The sequence below is a fragment of the Hippocampus bargibanti genome, linkage group LG07 (genome assembly GCF_051943395.1).
Source record: "Hippocampus bargibanti isolate YZ-2025 linkage group LG07, ASM5194339v1, whole genome shotgun sequence".
Lineage (NCBI taxonomy): Eukaryota > Metazoa > Chordata > Actinopteri > Syngnathiformes > Syngnathidae > Hippocampus > Hippocampus bargibanti.
Genome location: NC_142740.1, coordinates 25,505,596 through 25,527,403, shown reverse-complemented (window position 1 = coordinate 25,527,403; position 21,808 = coordinate 25,505,596). Strand labels below are relative to the sequence as shown.

Here is a 21,808-nt window from a genome sequence, read left to right as displayed (position 1 = left end):
ATTATATGTTGTTATATGCTGTTTCTGGTGGTTATCGGTCATCCTCAAGCAGGCGGGCGGTCTATTTAAGTATCTTAACATTTAGTAGACATATTAACCATTTAACGAAACGCAGCGCTAAGACTAAAAATAGACGAGAAATCTCCGCGGTGTGTTTGCTATTGAGGAAGCACTGCCCTCTGCTGGTCAATAATATACTTGCATCAGGCCAAATATAATGGCGACACTGAATTGGTGCTGCATGAGAAAATAGCTGACGCCTACATATTTTGGGTGTTCTTAACAAATGCTGATAGATCTGATTTTGTCCAACAATATGCCTTTTGACTGGTTTGTTTTATAAGGCTGGAACGAGCTCCTCATCGCATCATTTTCTCATCGTTCGGTGACGGTGAAAGATGGAATCCTGCTGGCCACTGGCCTCCACGTCCACAGAAGCAGTGCCCACAGTGCTGGGGTGGGCTCCATTTTTGACAGGTTGGGAGTGACAGAATACAAGCAATACTTTTTTTTATATGTGGTTTGGTTAGGAATATCAAATGTGTTCTTTGCTTTATGTTTGTGTTAATTTTGGTTTTCTATTCGATTCTCACATAGAGTCCTGACTGAATTGGTGTCCAAAATGAAGGATATGCAGATGGATAAAACGGAGCTGGGCTGTTTGCGAGCGATTGTCTTGTTTAACCCAGGTTAGTGCTTCCTCTTCCACTCACCTTTTTACCTTGACGTCTACTTCACAGCACTGCGTAAAAATAGCTATAGCTCAGAGATCCTGGTGGACTTTACTTAACAGGATACACCGCCAAAATAAAATCATTGTGAGGAATTTGTAGCTGTAAAAATTTGACACATAAGTCATGAATACTGTTATAAGTTTTTATTTTGTTTATATGTTATTTTACTAAAACAATTATTGACAACATTTGGATGAATTAAAAAAATGTGTGTCAGAAAAATGGTGTTTCTTTCTTGTACCACTAAGGGAAGCGCTACACATATCACGAAAGAATTTAGAAACTATAGATAAAATGAGATTTGCAATAAAAATGTATGAGTCAATTATATTTTTAAAAAATAACTAAATAAAACACTTAATAAAAAGTAAACATAGTATGAGGAATGTCATGTTTTCAATTGTCCAATTCTCGAATCCCTGTAGGTGTTGATTAAAAAAGATTTTTTTTCTATTTGTCAAACATTTTTATAAAATTGATCATTTTTGAAGGAAATTAAAACACATATTTAATGTGATAAAATCATTTTTAAAACCACTAGTTGTTTTTTCCCCTTTTGCTCATTATATTTGGAAAATATTTAACCTCAATCCTGTGCAAGTCTCCGTAATGATTCGGTGTTCATTTTATAACAAAATGTGTTTGATTCAGATGCAAAAGGTCTGTCCAACCCAACGGAGGTGGAAGCACTGAGGGAAAAGGTGTATGCTTCACTGGAGTCCTACACGAAACAAAAATATCCGGACCAGCCCGGCAGGTAGGAATCTCTTTGCATAATTGTTTTAATTTCTTTCATTTGAAGCAAGTACAATTGTTAGAAATTATTACATTAAATTATGACAAATATGTGTTTATAAATCATATTGTTGGATTTTTGAACATGCAGTCCAAAAGACGAAAAAGAAATTTATATACAGTGATACCTCGGTTTACGAACCCCTTGGCTTAAAAACTTTTCGGTTTATGAACGTTACATTTATGAAACTTTTACCTTGGCATATGAACTTTTTTCATACACGGAGCTTCCTCAATGAATGTCTTTCGTGAACGAGCCCGTTCTTCTAACAACAAAATGGCAGCCGACTATTTTTGTCCTCTATTCCCCGCCCCCAGTCTTCGGTTAAAGCCACGTGATTGGTCAAGAACGCAGCGGTGAGCGGGGGTGGTTTGAACATTAAAGAGACAGGCAGACGACAGTGAGAGAGTTTCAACTTTGCAGAGTGTAGACTGCAAGGTTAAAATGTCCCATCAATCAGGCTCCACAAACAACCTGCACAAGCCATCTGTACACTTGATGCAAAAAGCTATCAACCCAGCTAACCCGAACACAATTGATGAGGAACTAGATAAAATTATCACAGAGAAACACCTACAAGGGATCATTCCTCAAGACGATGAAAGAAAAAGGTTACGTTCCTCATCAAGTGCTTAATGCTGATGAAACCGACCACTCCATTCCATCAAGCCGTCAACGACCATCACAAAGGTAAATAAAAAACTTTATTATACAGTACAGTTTATTTCTTATAATACCATAGCACATTTATTATACATAAAATAAGGTATATTTTGTGTAGTTTTAAGGTTTAGAAAATTAGAAAGTAGAAAATTGTGTTTTATGGGGACCTGGGAACGGATTATTCTCATTTTAATGGTTTCCTATGGGAAATTATTTTTTGGGATACACAGTTTTCGCCTTACACACTCTGCCTCGGAACCAATTAAGTTCGTAAGCCAAGGTATCACTGTACAGTATTTTTTATTATTACATTTGGTCAGTTTATTTTGTGCATGTCTGATATAATTGGATGAATGTAAATTAATTGAATTAAATTTTTGCAAAAAATATTTTTTTTATTTGACAAATACAGTAAAGTCTCGTTATATCGATATCGGTTATATCGATAGTACCGCTTATTACGATAGTATTTTCATTTCCCTTGCACATTTCTAGTCTTTTTATGTATAATTAGTACCGTTTAGTACGATACCCGGTTATTATGATAATCCGGTTATTACGGTGCTCCTTTTCATCCCCCGCCGGCCATTTTTGTTGTTTTATATCGATATATCCGTCGCGCCATTGGTCAACTTGGTCACGTGTCTTGTTACGTGAGCTTTTTTAAATTGTATACATAATACAGTAAGATGTAAGCGTTGCAGTTTCCCTGTTGTGTTATGTACATGCCCACTGTAGTGTATATGAATGCAATCGTTTTTTGCAACAATGTTTCTTGTTTTGTCTGCTGAAGCGCGATGATTTTGAAAATTATTAACATTCCATACTGTGTATTAAAGGACAGCCGATGTCACTTTTTATTCAAATGCAAATAAAAATGACTTCACGCCAAGACGTCTTGCATTGCTTGTGAATCCAAACAATGGCTTCAGATTCGGATAATATGCTTTCTTGTTACACATCCAGTTATGAATATGTTTCAAATACACTGTAGTTCTGAAGATTAAAGCATACATGTTTACAATCATTAAAGAATTATATGTGCCATTTTAAGGCAACATTGGGGGAACATCTCTCACCCAAAAAAAAGGGAGCTAATGGCCAGCTCCGTTTCTTATATGGCGCTTGGCTGCCCTCTTTTGGCGGCTTTTGTTTAATGCAGTTCGGCGCAGGATCGGATATATCGATAGTCCCTGTTATATCGATATTTTTTCGGACTCCCTTGAATGTCGATATAACGAGACTTTACTGTATTTTTATAAAATTGATCATTTTTTGAAGGAAATTAAAACACATATTTAATGTGATAAAATCGTTTTTAAAACCACTAGTTGTTTTTTCCCCTTTTGCTAATTCTATTTGGAAAATATTTAACCTCAATCCTGTGCAAGTCTCCGTAATAAAATACATCAGTGATTATTTGTGTTGTTTTGGCGGTTTCAGGTTTGCCAAACTGCTGCTGCGCCTGCCCGCGTTGCGCTCCATCGGCCTCAAATGCTTGGAGCATCTTTTCTTTTTCAAGCTCATTGGGGACACGCCCATTGACACCTTCCTCATGGAAATGCTGGAGGCGCCCCATCAGATCACATGACCCCTGTCAAACGCCCCCTCTTGTAAATAGCCCTTGTCAACATTATGAATATGGTTTGGGGGAGTAAAAGGACGCTGCAATTGTAAAGTTGAATATTTTATAACAATTGAAAACAACAACATTGCAATTAGATCCCCAAAAATGAATTTCAAGGCTGCGTTGAAGACGGAGTCCGAGCAGGGCAGTCGTTTTTTCCTTTGTAAATAGCTCACTTGCAGATGTCCATTTTGAAAGCATCCCAGTGCATTTGAGAAGGAATCAGATTTTATTCATAGAGTAATTGTATAAAGTAAAAATTTAAGTGCAGTACAAACATGTCATTTCCTATTCTTACAGAATAAAGTTATTAAGAAATACATGTGTAAATTGATTTGTAATGTCTGTAAAATGTGCTGCATATACAATGAATACATCACATTTTATTAATTTATAGAGGTACAGTCAAAAGTCACAGGAGCAGTTTATGAGAGTTTTGAAAACTGCTTATAAATAAAAGGTATTACAATTAAAATATTAACAATAATGATAATAATAATAATAATAATAATAATAATAATAATAATGTTAGTATTATTATGATTATTATAGATTTTCTAATTACTATGTGCAATTCTTTTCTAGACCACTAGATGGGATCGTGGTCCTTATTTTAATGTTGCGTTCACTTAGTCTGAAATCATACATATTTACAAACACGACTGCTGTTTATTTATCTTCGTCTTTTCTCCATCTGCTGATACAGCCGTCGATTGACATCTATTTGTCCATCATGTATTTTAATCCATCTGTGTATCTATCTATCTGTCAATACTTCAAAAATGTCGAGCAATGTTAGATCATATCTGCCGATCAGAACATTTAGCAATGAGATTAGATTTATAGCATCCCAGAATGTATCTGGGTTACTATATGATATGATTAATTTACAAGACATTTCTCAGATACATTTACTGCGTCAATTCAGCCGTTTGTTGGACGAATGTTAACGAGATGTACTTTTTACTTTGGGTATCTTTATGAAGGTTAAACGCCGTTGTTTACTACGTATTTCTATTTTACATTGTGCTACATTCAAGATGGAGGATGTTTTTGCGTGTGATGTCGAGGTGAATGCACGTCTGAGTGGTGCAAGTCTCTCTCGTTGTCTCTCTGTCTCTCTCTCTCTCTCTCTCTCTCTCTCTCTCTCTCTCTCTCTCTCTCTCTCTCTCTCTCTCTCTCTCTCTCTCTCTCTCTCTCTCTCTCTCTCTCTCTCTCTCTCTCTGTCTCTCTCTCGCTCGCTCCCCTTTCACCCCCCCCCCCACCCCCGCGCCGGACCCGTTGTCAGAATGCTTGATTAAAAAAAAAGTCCAAACAGTGAGAGAGAACAACTTAAGGAGAAGAAAAGATCCAAGAAGGACAAACTTTCGGTGTCTTCACTATTAAACGCCATCACTTGTACCCACGTGGAAATGCACTGAGAGGACCAGCAGTAATTTTAGCAGCCTTTTCGCAAGCCGCTTTCAGAAGGTATGGAATTCACTTCCTGAATTTAAATAACTGAATCGTATTATTGGTGACAAGGTTCAGGTTAATGGGGTAAAGGTTATCTGGAAACTGTTGGCGTAATTTTGGTGTTTGGGCTAGTAATTAAAAAATAGAGGCACCGTGGTGTATATACGTATTAAAATGTCATTCAACGAAATGGAAATTAATGCACACGTTTTATTAGATAAAATATTCATACGTAGTGTTTAAATAAATTCACAGTTTTGTAAAGTATATAATAATGTATTATATTTTATTACATCACCATTACTAGCTTTACTAGATGTATGTATATTTTATTGTAATGTAATTGCCCCATATAAAAAAATAATTTGAATGAAATGCCATTGGTTGTTTTTATAATTAAAAATTACAATTGCGTATATGAGATACACATTTAAAGGGAGATATGTACGCAAAATGTAAGTCTCAGTGTTTAATTTTATTTTTCATTATACTACACTGTATACTGTGTGTTTTGTATATTTCAAAAATATTGTTTTAACCCTTGGTCGAAACAAACTTTGAGAAATATATTAAATGAAAAATACATCAAATAATTATTCTATTATAAGTGTTTACAAAATTACATTTGAGTGTAGATTAACATTTACAAAATGTACGTCCCTATATATGTTACATATTTGGCGTATTTCGACTATTGCAGTTTTGAATAGCACGAAAATGTAATAAATAAAAATTTACGATCAAATATAATCACTTTGGATGATTGGAACTTTCTGCGGTTAAATTGTCGATGTGTTTCACATTCACACATATAATAAAAGCTCTGAATATGATTCGTCGTCTGCATTTGTGTGTATTTTTCCCCATGTTGTTAATTTTCCATTTGATAACTGATCGAGTTATAATCGGCGTCACGTGACAACCATGAAGTTTTGACCCTCTTTGTCAAAAAAGCTTGCACATTCGCCAAACTTGCTGTTGCGTGTTGCCTCGCAGACATGCTACGCAGGCCGGTGTGCGCCGGATGCCGGAGGCCGATCTCGGACAAGTTCCTGCTGCAGGTGGCTGACGGCCTCCGGCATGAGACGTGTGCACGTTGCTCGGCGTGCGGGGACGCGCTGTGGGATTCCTGCTTCGTGCGGGAGCAGCGACTCTACTGCAAGCGGGACTACGCAAAGTGAGTGATTCTGTGAACGAAATGTTTTTTTGGTTGTTTGTTATGTGGGACTGGAACGAAATAATTGTGTTTTGTTTTATTTCAAACTGATTGGAGTTGGAATTACAAAATCTCACTCGTTTTACTTGTGCATAACTACGGTGGTTGCATTTTTTTAAACTAAGACACACATTCCAAACAAACTCTTGTTTGGGATCTTTTCCGCATGGTCAGGCGAATGCAAATACCACTTATGTGTTAGCGGTTAATGCTAATACATTGGTGAGACTGAAATCTTCCGAGACGTTTTTTTAAAGCATTTGGTGTCTTAAAAGTCACTTGTTTTACTAGCGAATAACTGCGACTGTAAAAAAAACAAGTAAGACATACATTTTGAACGAACTCTTTTTTGTGGCCTTTTCTTAATGTTAAGGTGATTGTAAATACAACTTATTTGTTAGCGGCTAATGCTAATGCGTTGGAGACACTGAAATCTTCCCAGACGTTTTTGTTGCTTTTGTTGGCTTAAACGCTCTCTCGTTTTACTTGTGAAAAACTACGGTGGTAAAAAAAAATAACTATGACAGAAATTTCGAACAAACTTTTGTTTGGGATCGTATCCTCATGTTCAGGTGAGTGTAAATACTACTTATGTGTTAGCGGCTAATGCTAATGCATTGGATACACATGAAATGTTCCCATACATTTTTTCCTTTGTTGACTTAAATTCTCACTTGGTTTACTTGTGCGTAACTACGTTGGTAAAAAAAAAGAATAACTAAGACAAATTTTAAACAAATTCTTATTTGGTATCTTTTCCAAATATCCAGGTAGATAATTATTTGTTAGCGGCTAATGCCATAGATACATGTGAAATCTTAAATTTTGCGTTTGTTGACTTTCAGACAACTTAGTGAAGTCCTCTTATTAAGAGAACAAGGTGACTGAGGATGGGAAGTGGGATACCAAAAATAGATGTGTACACATGAGCAGAAACACACACTAAAAACAAGCAGGGGGCCCTCAAATGACACATTGTCAAAATGTGTTAAAATCTCAAGGTCCATTGGCCCAGTAATGACAAGTTGGGGGGCGGGCAACATATGGAGAAGAGGTAACCCCCCCTCCACCCTCATGCTACCACCTTTCCTTCCCATCACCCATTTTCCCTCATCCTTCCACATAGTATCTAAATTCCACTTTTAACATATAGCAATCTACTTCATGTCATATTCGTTGATGAATACACCAGCCTCGTCAATAATAAACCCCATAATGCACAATTGAAATACACGCCCAACATCTGTCAAGATGAATGTGATTATCCATCTTAAAGGACAACCGACGTCTCCGGAAAAGTTGTGTCCATAATTTGTAAAATCACTTCAAATGACTTCTACTGGGCGTTTTTTACAAAGATTCCACTGCATATAGCTATATTTTACGTTTTAAGACTCACGCTGAATATTCAGGAAGTCTTGTTTTCGAGTTGGTGACGATTCCTGACGTGACGTCACGTCAGGAACGCCCCTGACAGAGAAAGCGACACACAATGCATTTTGCGGTACTTTGTTTGGTCTGAAAACATCGTGTTGTTCCATTTTGATGGCGAAATTAGAAGGAAAACACATACATAATGTGATGGTGAATCGTTGTGTGTCGCACCAAGACTACTATTTGATACTAGTTGACACAAATTCCCAGCAGACAAATCAGCCCATTTCCAACAGAGCTTGGGCGCCATCTTGTGCATTTTCTGGGCGCTACATTGGAGTCTAGACGCCTCAAAATGAGACGGAAGGACTTCTTTAATCGATTGCAAACATGTATGCTTTCCTCTTCAGAACTATTTGAATCATATTCATAACTGGATGAGTAACAAGAAAGCATCTTCTCCGAATCTGAAGGCATTGTTTTGATTCTCGAGCGAGGCAAGGCGGGACCTTCTGCAACTCGCCATTTCCGGTTTCATTTTGAAGTAGTTTTTGAACACTTTAAGTCATTTTTATTGTTTGTCATTTGACTAAAATATCAGCCTGCATGTTTTGGGTATTTTAGATGCTATAAAACGTTTTTCTGATGTAAATTAGGAAACAAAAAAATGGTGTTTGTTGTCCTTGCATGGCTATTGATGAAAAACCAGTAATGGTGACACTTTTCAAGAGAAATAAACAAATAACACCCAGCAATAAATGAAATATTGGTCTTATATTTACATGATGCATAATATCAATGCAAAATATGCATGTGAGGCGTAGTTATTTATTTTGGTTCAAAGTTGCCTGCTTGAACTTCATTATTTTAAAGTGCTTTGTCTTTTACACACTCTTTTATCCTAAGAGATGTTCAATGCAAAATTCTGTGACTTTGGAACGTCAGCTTGAATTGATATTGGCGGATTGATATTGGCGACCGCCACTAGCGCTTGGCGTCGAAAGCGTGACGGCATCTGGAAATCGGCTCTTGCCGCGGCCCCTGTGTGGCGCTATGGGACGACAACCAGCCAACCGTGAAATATCTGACCTGACCAATTAGCAGGAGGCCTGCTGCCAAAGCTCCGCCCCTGAGATTTCACATCTCACACGCGCGCACACACGCGCACACACACACACACACACACACACACACACACACACACACACACACACACACACACACACACACACATACACTTTCCGACTGGCTGCTAGTAATCCTCCGACCCTCCCGCCTACTAGCATACTGTCCCCTATTGTCCTTTCAAACCCAATATTTATTTTACAACAATTTCATCCTTACAATACCAACAAAAATGTCACAAAATTCAGAAAAAAAGGTGTCAAAAAAACATATTCATCCAAAAAAACAAGACTGCTTAAAAATATCTCTTGTAATATTTCTTATATCACTTGTGACTCTTGTAAAATGCGTCCCGATTAAGAATAAATGTTTTTTTTATTATTGTAAAATGCTGTCACACTGAACTAAAATAAATGAAAATTCTCTTGCAAAAAAATTATTAAACAAGAAATTAATTAAGCAGTACCCCACATAAAAATGGAATAATATTTTTAACTCCTTCACTGCCATTCACAAATGTATTCGGGAATTGAAAATATGACGTAGAGCGCCATTCCCGAATTTTTTCGGGTTTTGTTGTTTCTTGTTTGGATGCCGATAAAGCGCTGGCCATGGCCTCTGGCAATGGCCTCTGGCAATGTTTTTTTCCCTTCCACAAAAATCCATTTCCCTTTTTTCCATCTTAGCGCTTTCTTCCAGCTTCAGCTGTTGTTCAAGCGCTGTAATAATAATAATAATAATAATAATACATTTAATTTATAAGCGCCTTTCAAAACTCTCAAGGTCACTTTACAGTCACTGGATAAGTTTTTCTGTGGGTGAGCAGCGGCAGCCACACGCGCCAGCGTTCACTCAACCCGGAAGTAACTCACATAGACAGAAAGCTAGCTCGCAAGCTAATATCTAGCTAGCTATTTAATAATAATGATAATAATACATTTAATTTATAAGCACCTTTTAAAACTCTCAAGGTCACTTTACAATCACAGGATAAGTTTTTCTGTGGGTGAGCAGCGGCAGCAACACGCGCCAGCGTTCACTCAACCCGGAAGTAACTCACATAGACAGAAAGCTAGCTCGCAAGCTAATATCTAGCTAGCTATTTAATAATAATGATAATAATACATTTAATTTATAAGCACCTTTTAAAACTCTCAAGGTCACTTTACAATCACAGGATAAGTTTTTCTGTGGGTGAGCAGCGGAAGCAACACGCGCCAGCGTTCACTCAACCCGGAAGTAACTCAAAATAGACATAAAGCTAGCTAGCTAGCTAATACCTAGCTAGCTATTTCATAATAATAATACATTTCATTTCTAAGCGCCTTTCAAAACTCTCAAGGACACTTTACAGTCAGAGGATATATGAACCAATATGTATGTATTCCATTGTATTTTGGACTGCCGCCCTCATTTCAAGCTCATATAACTCCAGACCCATATCATTTAGGAAATAACTTTTTTTGTTATGATAGAATAGAGTCTAAGGGTTCTTCCGCTGCTTTGAATATTTATGTAGTTCAGTATTATGTGGGTCCTGGAATTCAAGTGACAATGACACTAGAGTGGACACATTTTTGCACGTCTGGCAATAAATAAGTTAATTAACCCTAGCATGGACAGCTTATCATGTTATCGGTGCATGAAATGAGTTAAATAATAGCTTTATAAAGAGTTATAAAAGAAAGTAACTACTAGCATATTGCGTGCCATTGCTCCGCCAAACCTGGATCTTATCGGTCACATGACTGGAAGTGTCCTTGAGCCTCCAGATCTGTATCTGACACACACAGAGATCCTGCTTCACCTGATCAAGAAACCGGACCCTCTTCTATGGGTGTTCACTAGACCGCACAAGTCCAAGCACGTGCTTTTTTTTTTTAACGGATGGGGAACATTATAGCTAGTAGGTTCATTAGCGAAAGTTTTTAAATGGCAAATAACTGTCAACCATTTTGTTTGTGATTTAAAGGTGACTAGATAATCAATGGCATACAGAGGACTGTCGCTTTAATAATAATACATTTTATCTATAAGCGCCTTTCAAAACTCTCAAGGACACTTTACAGTCACAGGATAGTTTCTCTGTGGGTGAGCAGCGGTAGCCACACCCGCCAGCATTCACTCAACCCCAATGTAAGTCAAATAGATAACCAGATAGCCAACAGCTAGCCAGCTAGATAGCTAAAAGATAGCCAACAGCTAGCCAGCTAAACAGCCAATTGTGATCCTTTCCGAAAGGCCAAGTAAGAGTTGGGGGATAGATAACTAATAGCTAGCGAATAGATAGCTAATACCCAGCTATTTAGCTCATAAAGGCGAATCTAATCCAATCCAAACCGGCAGAGGCCTGAAACCGACGAGGAGCGTTCAACGCTAGTAAAATGCGTAGCTAGTAATCATGGATAATTTTTACCCCTTGGTGTTCTGGGTTAAAAAAAACTAGTATGCAAAATATTCCAAGTATTCAACCTACTTTATTGATTCCGACGTTCAGGAATGCAAGCGTGCGACATGTCGTTTATATGAAAGTGCATACCATCGAGGGCACAGGGCAGACGACCCACATGGGTCAAGCAGACCTCATTTGACCCAAAGGAGGCTTCACTGTTTCCCTCGGCAACCAGACAGCAAGAGTCAGAGGAATGTGGTCTGATCGAGACCTTTTGACAAGGATGTACCAGCAGCACCTTTGGTGGTTAATGGTCCCTTATATGGACTCAGTGGGCATTTCGCCTCCTCTGTCGGGAAGCTATTCGTTAAATAATAAGCTAACTTTAGTGTTGTGGTTGTCGTTTGCTGTGATGTACAACTGCATTTAAATTAGCATCCTGAGTGAATAGTATCCTCACTTTAACTCATTCATTGCCAGACAACGTCCACTCCAGTGCTAGGGTTTTTGTCATTGTCACTTAAATTCCAGGACCCACAGAATATTGAGTTTTAGGACTACATAGACATTCAATACAGTGTTAGAAACCTTACACTCTTTTTTCATCAGAAAAAAAGAGTTACTTCCTAAATTAAATGGGTCTTGAGTCATATGAGCTTGAAATGAGGGCGGCTGTCCAAAATACAGTACATACATATTGGTTTATATGGCGCTTTAACAACAGCTGAAGCTGGAACAAAGCGCTAATATGGAAAAAAGGGAAATGCTGCCCTTTTGAAAGGGAAAAACATTGCCAGAGGCCATGGCTGGCGTTCTATCGGCACCTGAGCATGAAAAAAACAAAACAAATTCGCGAATAGCGCATTTTCAATTCCTGAATAAATTTGTGAATGGCAGTGAATGAGTTAATGAATAACTAATAATAATGATAATATTGTGGTTTACATTTGAAATTTTGGTTCGGAGCATCGTGGCACTTGACATGCTTAATTTGCATTCACGGGCCGAATAAAATGACGTGGCGGGCCAGATTTGGCCCCGGGCCTTGACTTTGCGAATCTTAAGTGGTAAAAATATTTTAAAAAAGTAGTATTTTGAATTCGGCAATAATGTTTGCATATAATCTTCTACATATGCAGTGATACCTTGGCTTACGAACTTAATTGGTCACATTGGACAGTGTATAAGGCGAAAAGTGTGTATCCCAAAAATTAATTTCCTATAGGAAACCATTAAAATCAGAATAATCCGTTCCCAAGTCCCCATAAAACATAATTTTCAACTTTATAATTTTCTAAGCCTTAATACTACACAAAATATACCTTGTTTTATGAATAATAAATGTGCTATGGTTGGTATTATAATTAAAGAAATAAACTGTACTGTATAATCAAGTCATTTTATTTACCTTTGTGATTGTCGTTGATGGCTTTATTGACTGGAGTGGCCGCTTTCTTTCGTGTTCTGTTTAGCTAGGTTGATTTTTTTTCTTTTTGCATCAAGTGTACAGATGGCTTGTGCTGGTTATTTGTGGAGCCTTATTGATGCGAATTTTAACCTTGCAGTCTACACTCTGCCTTTGAACTATCAAAGTTGAAATGAGTCCAGCTTTCACTGTTTTCTCTCCATTTTCTCAGTCTCTCTCTGTTGTCTGCCTGTCTCTTTAATGTTTAAACCACCTCCCCTCACTGCTGCGTTCTTGGCCAATCACGTGGCTTTAACCGAATACTGGGGGCGGGGAATAGACAACAAAAAAAAGTCAGCTATCATTTTCTTTTTGGAGAACGGCCTCACTCTCTCTCTGCCTGTAACCCCCCCCCCCCCCCCCCCCCCCCCCCCCCCCCCCCCGCTGCTGTGTTCTTGACCAATCACGTGGCTTTAACCGAAGACTGGGGGCGGGGAATAGAGGACAAAAATGAGTCGGCTGCCATTGTCTTGTTAGGAGAACGGGCTCGTTTGTGAAGGACACATCACTCATTGTGGTGCTCCGTGTGTATCCCGAAAAATAGTTTGCATGCCAAGGTAAAATTTTCATAAACCTTCGTGAACTGAAACGTTCGTAAGCCGAGGTATCAGTGTATCATTCATTGAATATATCATTAAAATCATCTTTTCAATATGTGATTCAGTAAATATAACAAAAACCTATATACATATATATATATCATTGTCTATAATTGCCGTTATTATATAGTACTCGTTATTGGAGAGTACGCAAATACATCACTCAAAACAAATGTCTGAAGCAGGGGTGTCAAAGTCATTTTTTTGCCGCGGGCCACATTGTAGTTATGGTTTCCTCTCGAGGGCCGTTATGAATTTGGGGAACCCATTAGAATGTTTAAATCCCTTCAAATATTACATGTAGAGCACACAGCAAATTAATGAATAACTCGTTTTCAAATCTGAAGTCAAGAATAATGACTTTTATTGTGGTTGACATCCAAAAATATGAAATTTTGGCTCAGATTTTAGCAATTATCATGGAATTTAACAAGTTTGATTTGCTTTCGCGGGCCGAAAAAAATGATGTGGCGGGCCGGATTTGGCCCGCGGGCCTTGACTTTGACACCTGTGGTCTGAAGCAAATGACAGCGAAATGTAAAGAGCTGTCAGTTTGTCATTTGCCGACTTGCTCCGATGACCCGCAAGTCGGGCTTGCAGACTTCGGCATGATGATGCATCATCGGCCATGACAGCCTCAAGACGGGTCGGTGCCAGCCGCTGGACAATAGTCCCGCTGCTTGCAGATTGGCTGGGGACGGCTCTGTCTTTGTCTCACTCTGTCTGAGCAGACTTCTAGATAATTCCACGGTTAATTCCAAGAACCGGCGGCCCAGCCTCTCCCGCCGAGATATCTGATTCCCCCCCTCCGCCTGGAGCCATGGCCTGCCGTGAGCCTTTTCTGGACGCCGCCCGGGGGCTTGGCCGCCGACGCGGCAGCCGGAGCCACGGCAACGGTGTCACCGTGTGGATAAGCCCACGCTGGTCCCGGTTGCTAGGCGCTAAGACGTACACCCGCCATGCTGAGGGTATGCGTCTGAGTGGCTGGAGGAAGAGGTGGCCGGTGGGATGGAGGAGGGGGGGGGGGGGGTCGACGAGAGGATTTGGGGCTGGGAGGCGTTCGGTGTGACAGTCAACTGAGCAACGGTCCCTGGGAACCTATCCTCTGTTATTTGTTGGAAAACTCACCTATTCACTGGTTTTTGTACTCAGGCCAAATCGTTTTTGTACTCAGGCCAAAACCGCCTCTAGTCAATTAAAGGACAACCAACACCACCGGAAGTTGTGTCCATAATTTGTAAAATCACTTCAAATGACTTCTACTGAGCGTATTTTACAAAGATTCCACCGCATATAGCTATATTTTACGTTTTAAGACTCGCACTGAATATTCAGGAAGTATTGTTTTCGAGTTGGTGACGATTCCTGACGTGACGTCACGTCAGGAACGCCCCTGACCGAGAAAGCGACACGCAATGCATTTTGGGTACTTTGGTCTAAAAACATCATTTTGATCCGTGTTGATGGTGAAATTAGAAGGAAAAAAATCATAAATAGCGCGATGGTGAACTGTTGTGTGTCGCACCAACACTACCAATTGCGGTGACACCATAAAAGTCGACACAAATTCTCAGCAGACAAATCAGCCCATTTCCAACGGAGCTTGTGCGCCATCTTGTGCATTTTCTGGGACGCTACATTGGAGTCCTGACGGCTCGAATTGATACAGATGGATTGCAAACATTTATGCTTTCCTCTTCAGAACTATTTGAATCCTATTCATAACAGGATGAGTAACAAGAAAGCATCTTCTCCGAATCTGAACTCTGAAGCCATTGTTTTGTGTCTGGAGTATCCAGGCGTGACGTTGTGAACAAGGCGGCGGGACCTTCTGAAAATCGCCATTTCCAAGGTCATTTTGAAGCAGTTTTGGGACACTTTAACATTTTTTTTTTTGTTTACTGTTTTCCTTTCACTAGGCTGTTTGCAGCGCGCTGCGGTGGCTGTTTGGAGACCATCTCTCCAACAGAACTGGTGCTGCGTGCTGGTCCACGTGCTGTCTTCCACCTGCGTTGCTTTACCTGCAGCGTGTGCTCCAATCCTATGAGGACCGGAGACCGCTGCATCGTCAGGGAAGGCCAGCTTGTCTGCGCCAGGGAGGACTACCACCGCCGTGTGGCCAGCCCGACTTCATCTGACACAGGTGGGAGCATGTGTGAAGGTTTAAATGTGCAATAAAAGCAGATTTCGTGAAATTATGGCATCCATAATTTCCCTGATTTAAAGTGCTCCAAAGTACTTCATTTATACATTTGAATTGTTCATTTAGGCAAAAGTGACGATTACGAGGAAGATTCAAGGAAGGTCGCAAGTCGACGAATCAGATCTGACGAACAAGAAAGTAAACGTCCCAAAAGACCTCGCACTATCTTGACCACCCAGCAAAGACGGATTTTCAAAGCCTCCTTTGAGGTTTCATCCAAGCCATGTCGAAAGGTAAGGTTTAAAGTCCTGATTCTTTCCATTTTTACACATCATGTATTGTGTATTCATGAGGAAGGATTACATTCAGTGGCGGCCATTTTCAGACTCATATTTATGCAATGTGGGAGAAAATTAACTAATTACTTGAATGAATGAATGAATGAATGAATAAATAAATAAACACTCAAATAAATAAATAAACGAATGGATAGATGGAGAGGTAGATGGAGAGAAATATCTCTGTCTTTGTGTTGTTTTTGTTGTTTTTTTACTTTGTTACTTCCAGGTTGAGTGAACACTGGCGCGTGTGGCTGCCGCTGCTCACCCGCAGGAAAAATATCCTGTGACTATAAAATGTCCTTGAGAGTTTTGAAAGGCGCTTATAAATGAAATGTATTATTATTATTATTATTATTATTAGTAGTAGTAGTAGTATTAGTATTATTAATAGATGGAGAGACAGATAAATAGATGGAGAGATGGATGGATGGAGAGACAGACGGATGGATGGACGGCTAGACAGTTAGATTGACAAATACATTGATGAAGAGAGACAGATGGATGGAGAGATGGACAAATGAATGGAGATAGAGAGATGGACGGAGAGACAGATGGAGAGATTGACAAAAAATAGATAGATAGATAGATAGATAGATAGATAGATAGATAGATAGATAGATAGATAGATAGATAGATAGATAGATAGATAGATAGATAGATAGATAGATAGATAGATAGATAGATAGATGCATTTCAAAAACATGAAAAAAATGTCCTTTGCATTGAATAAGTATGCAGTCATTAAACAAACAAAAACACGAAGAAAAAATAATAATACATCTTTATTTTATTTATTCATTTTCACAAAACAAAACCAAGAAAAAAGCACACCGTACACAATTGCTCCCATCTTGCGTCTCCATTACCTGGACCTTTTTGTTTGTGAAATCTGCCTATTATTTTCCCGAATCTCATTTGAAGGTACGGGAGACCTTGGCAGCAGACACTGGCCTTACCGTCCGGGTTGTGCAAGTCTGGTTCCAGAACCAAAGAGCCAAGGTAACGCGCACACATATACACACACACACGCGCGCACACACACACACACACACACACACACACACACACACACACACACACACACACACACACACACACACACACACACACACACACACACACACACACACACACACACACACACACACACACACACACACACACACACACACACACCTTAAGAAAAGCACTTTGGCCACGAAGGCATCTACCAAAGCTGAAATCAGCCTGGTTATCTCCTCATAGAGGAAACTGATGCCATTTCAGCGCACGGCGACTGACTACACATGAAACCTCATATTTCCTTTACCCACGACCTCATTGTAAATTTTGCGTGCATATGCGTGTGGATGTATAGATGAAGAAACTGGCTCGGAGAAAACAGCAGCAGGAACAGGAGGAGCAGCCGACTCGAAAGCAGCAGGAAAAGCCGTCGCCACGCAAAGGTGTTGTATTATAAATTCTATGAAAATATAGACTAAAAGCCATAAAAGTAAAATATTTAGAAAGCCACACACAGCCACTTTTCAACAAAATATCAGAATGTATGATTAGAAATAACTTTGTGGTAGTACTGACTATTAATATGAATGGTTTTCCGTTCCTCATAATTGGAAAAAATGCAGCCAAACGATCGGAATGAAAGTCAACTTTCCGGGTCCATACGCGAAGTTACTGCTAGTTAGCCTGCACACGGCTCATTAGCTTTCACGCTTGCTTTCTGCAGTCTCTCGCAGAAGTATATTGATGCTAACATTAGCACGGGGCTTGTCAAAGTGCCACTGACATTCGACTGTTTTATCGATGGTATAATTTCATTGCAAATTAGAATCAGAAACGTTTCTCTCCACAACGGCGAACGAACCCTTCGATCCATTCCAGCCTGATCCTCTTTTTTTTTTTTTTTTTTTTTTTCTTTAACTCGCATATTTAAAAGGGGCGTTTACCTGTTTCAACATGAACGGTCAGTATCATCCGATACCAACTGCAGCCCAAATAGGAAATTCACAGCGAAAAAGCGAGAATGTTGACAGTGATACCTTGGCTGACGAACTTAATTGGTTCCCAGACGGAGTGTGTAAGGTGAAAAGTGTGTATGCCCAAAAAAAATTTCCCATAGGAAACCATTAAAATGAGAATAATCCGTTCCCAGGTCCCCATAAAACACAATTTTCTACTTTCTAATTTTCTAAGCCTTACAACTACACTAAATATACCTTATTTTACGTATAATAAATATGCTATGGTATTATAATTAAAGAACTGGACTGTATAATAAAGTCATTTTATTTACCTTTGTGATGGTCGTTGATGGCTTGATGGAATGGAGTGGCCGGTTTCATCAGCATTAAACACTTGATGAGGAACGCAGCCTTCTTCTTTGACCATCTTGAGGAATGATCCCTTGTAGGTGCTTTCTCTGCGATAATTGTATCTAGTTCCTCATCAATTGTGTTCTGTTTAGCTGGGTTGATAGCTTTTTGCATCGAGTGTACAGATGGCTTGTGCGGGTAGTTTGTGAAGCCTGATTGACGGGATATTTTAACCTTGCAGTCTACACTCTGCCTTTTAACTATCAAAGTTGAAACTCTCTCACTGTTGTCTACCTGTTTTTATGTTTAAACCACCATTTTTTTATGTTTAAACCACCTCACCTCACTGCTGCGATCTTGACCAATCACATGGCTTTAACCGAAGACTGGGGGCGGGGAATAGAGGATAAAAAAAATGTCGGTCGCTATTTTCTTTTTTTTTTTTGGGAGAATGGCTTCACTCTCTCTCTGTCTGTACCCCCCCCCCCCCCCACACACACACACACACTGCTGCGTTCTTGACCAATCACGTGGATTTAACCAACGACTGGGGGTGGGGAATGGAGGACCAAAACAAGCCGGCTGCCATTTTCTTGTCAGGAGAATGGGCTCATTCGCGAACGACACATCACTGATTGTGGCAGCTCCGTGTGTATCCCCCAAAAATAGTTCATATGTCAAGGTAAAATTTTCATAAATTTAACGTTCGTAAACCGAAAAGTTCGTAAGCCAAGGGGTTCGTAAACCGAGGTATCACTGTACATTAATTTTTACCATTCAAAGGCCATGCCCTAACCCCTAAAAATGTGTGTGTGTTTTACTTACTATGGGTGTACCTTCCCATTCGTTTTCATCGCTGATTGCTTCACAGCGCCCCCCAATGGTGTGCCTACCTCTGAGACGGAGCACCTGGGGTCTCCTTACTCCCAACAGCAGCAGATGGGATTCACAAGTTTGGAGCAGCAAGAGTTTGATATGGACCCTTTCACACAAGGCCTGACCCCACCTCAGATGCCAGGGGATCACATGCACCCCTACGGTAAATAGCACGCCATCCTTTTACAAAGACCTGCCGTAATTATGTTACTTGCGTTTGTTTTTGTCACACAGTAGCGCGTTCCAAAAAAAATGGAGAATATAAAAAAAAAAAAACACACAGACATTGTCATATATTCTTTATCCTCACCAACGCACAATGAAAATTACTGGCTAGCATTTCCTCCATTGGAGGAAATGGAGGAAATATTGTTACATTTAAATTGTGTTAAATTGTAACACAACTATAACTAAACTATTTTTTTAATTGTATTTCATAATTGGAAAGCGTAGTTCATTTTATATATTATTGGGAATATTAACTCATTCACTGCCATTCAGAATTTATTCGAGAGTTGAAAATATGAGGTAGAGCGCCATTCCCGAATGTATTCAGGTTTTGTTTTTTCTTACTGGGATGCGGTTAAAGTGCTGGTCAGACCTCTGGCAATGTTTTTTTTCCCTCCCACGAGGAGGCAGCATTTACCTTTTTTCCGTGTTAGCGCCTTATTCCAGCTTCAGCTGTCGTTAAAGCGCTATATAAACCAATATGTATGTATCTCATTGTATTTAGGACAACCACCTTCATTTCAAGCTCATATAACTCCAGACCTGTATAATTTAGAAATTAACTCTTTTTTTTTTTCTGATGAAAAAAGGAAGTCTACGGTCTCTAATGCTGCGTTGAATATTTATGTAGTCCTAAAAGTCAAATTCTGTGGGTCCTGGAATTCGAGTGACAATGACAAAAACCCTGGCACTGGGGTGGAAACATTTTTGCACATGTCTGGCAGTGAATGAATTAAGAGCATGGCAAATTTAATTTTGATTAAATTTCATTCAGTTTCGTCGTGAAGAATGTGATTTGGGAAGAAAAAGAATTGTCCACATGGCCAGGGACTCATTCACATAATCAAAACCAATTTCAACACGTTGTCTTTTTCAGGTTTCAATGCCCATTACGGCAACGTGATGGACACCGCCTGTTTGTCACTTGGTGACCACTCATCACTCCTCACCCCCATGGATTATCTGCACTCCATGCAGGACTCTTACTTCACCTCTTGAAGGACACTCATTACATACGCTCATTATTTTATCCACGCGGATTACGTGTGAACAGGCAAAGGACAAACCCGTGCGTAAAATGGATACATGATGTACACCCACGCAATACCCCAGTTCAGCCTATCAGAAAATACAGTGATACCGCAGTTTACGAACTCCTTGGCTTACGAACTTTTTGGTTTACGAACGTTAAATTTATGAAAATTTTACCTTGTCATACGAATTATTTTTTGGGATACACACGGAGCTGCCACAATGAGTGATGTGTCGTTCGCGAACAAGCTCCTTCTCCTAACAAGAAAATGGCAGCCGGCTTGTTTTGGTCCTCTATTCCCCGCCCCCCCAGTCGTCAGTTAAAGCCACGTGATTGGTCAAGAACACAGCAGTGGGGGGAGGTGGTTTAAACATTAAAGAGACAGACAGACGACAGAGAGAGAGTGACAAAATGGATAGAAAACAGTGAAATTTGGACTCGTTTCAACTTTGATAGTTCAAAGGCAGAGTGTAGACTGCAAGGTTAAAATTCCCATCAATCAGGCTCCACAAATAACTCGCACAAGCCATCTGTACACTTGATGCAAAAAGCAATCAACCCAGCTAAACAGAACACAATTGATGAGGAACTAGATAAAATTATCACACCGAAAGCACCTAGAAGAGATCATTCCTCAAGATGGTGAAAGAAGAAGGTTACGTTCCTCATCAGGTGTTTCATGCTGATGAAACCGGTCACTCCATTACATCAAGCCATCAATGACCAATCACAAAGGTAAATAAAATGACTTTATTATACCATACAGTTTATTTCTTTAATTACAATACCATAGCATATCTATTATACATAAAATCAGCTATATTTTGTGTAGTTTTAATGGACAACCAATATCTCCGGACAAGTTGTGTCCATAATTTGTAAAATGGCTTCAAATGACTTCTACTGAGCGTATTTTACAAAGATTCCACCGCATATAGCTATATTTTACGTTTTAAGACTCGCTCTGAATATTCAGGAAGTCTTGTTTTTGAGTTGGTGACGAGTCCGTATGGACCGCCCCGGATCGTAAAAAAGCCTTGTAGCGTCCTTCCATCACGTCAATGTATTTTGCTGTACTTGTTTGGTCTGGGGACCTCGTGTTGCACCCAAAAGCCGCCAGAAGAGGGCTTCCAAGCTCCATATAAGGAATTTATCAGCCTGTGGAAACGGAGGTGGCCACATGAGGTCACCATTTTGTGCCTCTTTTTCGTTGTCTCCCCTCAATGTTGCCTCATAATGGCACGGAATAAATTCTTTAATCGATTGCAAATATGTATGCTTTCCTCTTCAGAACTATTTGAATCATATTCATAACTGGATGTGTAACAAGAAAGCCTATTCTCCGAATCTAAAGCCATTGTTTGGATTCTCCAGCAATGCAAGACGTCTTGGCGTGACGTCACGAACTGAGGGCGGGACTTTCTGAAAA

At 39.5% G+C, this 21,808-nt stretch overlaps 2 protein-coding genes across 3 annotated transcripts in view; both read left to right on the top strand.

The window, feature by feature from the left end:
- rxrgb (retinoid X receptor, gamma b) overlaps positions 1 to 3,988 on the top strand; it is a 40,399-nt gene extending 36,411 nt beyond the window's left edge. Inside the window, exons 8-11 of the mRNA XM_089000535.1 lie at positions 345 to 477; positions 598 to 689; positions 1,386 to 1,491; positions 3,637 to 3,988. Of these exons, the coding sequence (XP_088856661.1) occupies positions 345 to 477; positions 598 to 689; positions 1,386 to 1,491; positions 3,637 to 3,784 (479 nt within the window). The 3' untranslated portion in view covers positions 3,785 to 3,988. The remainder of the gene's footprint in view (positions 1 to 344; positions 478 to 597; positions 690 to 1,385; positions 1,492 to 3,636) is intronic.
- A 2,285-nt stretch (positions 3,989 to 6,273) lies between these two features.
- On the top strand, positions 6,274 to 20,498 carry lmx1a (LIM homeobox transcription factor 1, alpha). Of its 2 annotated transcripts, none has more exons than XM_089001120.1 (7): positions 6,274 to 6,452; positions 15,366 to 15,589; positions 15,716 to 15,882; positions 16,852 to 16,929; positions 17,288 to 17,375; positions 19,114 to 19,281; positions 20,224 to 20,498. In XM_089001120.1, the coding sequence occupies exons 1-7, from the start codon at positions 6,274 to 6,276 to the stop codon at positions 20,343 to 20,345; spliced, it is 1,026 nt and encodes a 341-aa protein (XP_088857246.1). In that variant the 3' UTR covers positions 20,346 to 20,498. The 2 variants fall into 2 exon arrangements, with proteins under 2 accessions (XP_088857246.1, XP_088857247.1); XM_089001121.1 differs by having other exon boundaries at positions 15,366 to 15,607.
- The last annotated feature ends 1,310 nt before the right edge of the window (positions 20,499 to 21,808 follow it).